Consider the following 2,737-nt stretch of genomic DNA (forward strand, 5'->3'; position numbering starts at 1 on the left):
TAAGCCAGTTGGTGAAAGACAAATACCATATTATTTTACCTATACGTGAAATCTATTCAACAAAATAAACTAACAAACAAAATAAACCACAGGCATGGAAACATGGAGCAGACTGAAAGTGACCAGAGCAAATGGGGAAGAAGGACAATGGTGGAAAGAAGGAGAAGGAACTAAAAAAGGAACATCTGTGAATGACCCATGGACATGGATAACAGAGTGGGAATTGACTGCGGGAGAGGGGAGTGGGGTGGGATGGGTGGAGGGGGGCAAAGGGGGAAAAATTGAGACAACTGTAATAGAATGTACATATTTTTTTTTACTTCAGATATTTTTTATTTCTTCAAATTTGTTGTTTATCAGGAGTGACTGAAATAAAAAATATAATTGAGTCCCACCATCACCATGGAAATGGCTTTAAGAGAAACCTGGTCAGATGAATATTATTGCTTCCCATTTTCAACCAGTAAATAGTTGCCATTGATAAATAGACAGCCAACAACAGTCTGTCAAGAATGCTCAAGATATGTTACATAATACAACATGCCTGTTCACGGGGTGGGGAGGAGGAAGACTATGAAATAATTTATGTGAACTTCTTGATTTCATCATACAAGACAAGTACAAAAGCACCACCCATGCCTCTGGGAACATTGGATCATGCACCCTTGAAAAAAGCTTTGCCTCCTTCATCACGAGCAATTTTCCTCCAGCAGTCGAGTGTGCCTATGTACATGATGTCAGTTCCTTTGCGCCCTGACTGCATCATCATGCGGCGACGAACAGTGTCAAACGGATAAGAAGTCAACCCAGCCACTGCTGTGACAGACTGTGCAATCATCCAGCTGATGAAGATGTGAGTATTCTTGGGATCTGGAAGCATTCCCTTGGCAGTGTCATAGATACCGAAGTAGGCAGCTTGGTAGATGATAATACCCTGCACAGACACATTAAAGCCTTGGTACAGGCCCTTGATCCCATCAGATTTGTAGATCTTAATCAGGCAGTCGCTGAGGCCTTTGAATTCCCTTTCAGCTCCAGCTTTGCCCACATCAGCTGTTAGACGGGTACAGGCAAAATCAAGAGGATACACAAAACACAAAGAGGTGGCCCCAGCAGCACCACCTGATGCCAGATTTCCTGCAAAGTAGTGCCAAAACTGGGTTCTCTTGTCCACACCACCCAGGAAGATCTGCTTGTATTTATCTTTGAAGGCAAACTTGAGAGCCTGGGTGGGGAAGTATCTGATGACATTGGCCATGTTACTGCGCCAGAAGGACAGAACTCCCTGCTTCTTGGGGATACGAACCACGCAGTCTATAATGCCCTTGTATTGCTTATCTGCGGTGATTTGCTTACTGGCATGCTGCACCTGCAGCAGCAGCTTGACCCGATTGATGGGTGCTACCGCTGTCTTGGAGATGGCCGGGACCACTCCACCTGCCAGGAAGTCCTTGGCAAAGGACACAGCAGCATCTGTCATGTTGAAAGGAAAGAAGGAGCGGGAGAACGCAGGATTTGGTTCGTAACCGGCCGGGACTCCAGGGCTCTCTAGAATGTACATATTTTTAAAATAAAAGAATAAAAATAAAAATAAATAAATGATAGCCTTGCTGGGTGAAAGTAGCCTTGGTTGTAAGTCCTTCAATTTTCATCTCTTTGAATATATCAAGAGAATCCCTTCTAGTCTGAAATTTTTTCTTGAGAAATCAGATGACAGTCTTACAGGAGCTCCTTTGTAGGTAACTAACTGCCTTTCTCTTGCAGCTTTTAAGATTCTCTCCTTGTCTTTAAGTTTTTTCATTTTAATTATGTGTCTTTGTGTGGGCCTCTTTATGTCCATCTTGTTTAGGACTCTGTGCTTCCTGGACATGTGTACACTTTTTTCCTTCACCAGGTTAGGGAACTTTTTGGTCATTGTTTCTTCAAATAGCTTCTCAATACTTTACTCACTCCCTTTTCCTTCTGATACCCCTATGATAAGGATGATGTTATACTTTGTGTGTCAAAGGCCCCTTAAACTATCCTCATTTTTTTAATTCTTTTTTCTTATTGCTGCTCTGATTGTTTTTTTTCTACTTGTCTTCCAAATAACTGATTCGATCCTCTGCTTCATCTAACTTACTGTTTATTCCTTCTAGTGTATTATTTATTTCAGTTATTGAATTATTTATTTCTGACCATTCCTTTTTTACAGTTTGTGTGTCCTTTTTCATGCTGTTGAGCATCCTTATAATCATTACTTTGAACTCTATATCTAATAAATTGTCTCTATATCATTTAGCTCTTCTTCTGGAGAATTACCTTGTTTTATTTGGGTCATGTTTCATTGTCTCCCCATTTTTGCTGCCTCTTTATGTTTGTTTTTATGTATTAGGTAGATCTGCAAAGGCTCTGGTGCAGACCTATGTTATATGCTGACTGTGACTGGCCCCAGTAACTTGTTGGGAGCTATCAGTTATTCACAACTTATGGTTCCCTCTGCTGGGTGTCAGTGCATGTGACCAAACTGTGCATGTAAGCTGGCTTTTACCAGCCCTGGTACCAGGAGCAGATCAGCAAAGTTTCAAAGCACCCCAAGATCCACCTCCATGCATTGGCTGTATGTTAGGTTTAGTCACTGAAAGAGCCTCTGGCTGTTCTCAGCAAGGCTTAATCTCCACAGGGTGGGGCAAGAAGTATTTCTGTGGGTGGGGCTATAACTTCTCCCTAGGCTGATGCCATGTGGAGAGGAGTACTC

General features: G+C 42.1%; 1 protein-coding gene across 1 annotated transcript; it reads right to left on the minus strand.

Moving 5' to 3' along the window:
* Positions 1–524: 524 nt before the first annotated feature.
* LOC129064550 (ADP/ATP translocase 2-like) lies at positions 525–1,540 on the minus strand. The gene has a single exon (XM_054565692.1). It carries the CDS (start codon positions 1,478–1,480, stop codon positions 656–658), a length of 825 nt encoding a protein of 274 aa, XP_054421667.1. The 5' UTR covers positions 1,481–1,540; the 3' UTR covers positions 525–655.
* Positions 1,541–2,737: the final 1,197 nt, after the last annotated feature.

This window comes from Pteronotus mesoamericanus, unplaced genomic scaffold (genome assembly GCF_021234165.1).
Source record: "Pteronotus mesoamericanus isolate MK-2021 breed Mesoamerican mustached bat unplaced genomic scaffold, CSHL_Meso_final contig_166, whole genome shotgun sequence".
Taxonomy (NCBI): Eukaryota; Metazoa; Chordata; class Mammalia; order Chiroptera; family Mormoopidae; genus Pteronotus; species Pteronotus mesoamericanus.

Coding starts and splice junctions, on each gene's coding strand:
- LOC129064550 (XM_054565692.1), bottom strand. CDS start 1,480: ATGACAGATGCTGCTGTGTCCTTTGCCAAGGACTTCCTGGCAGGTGGA.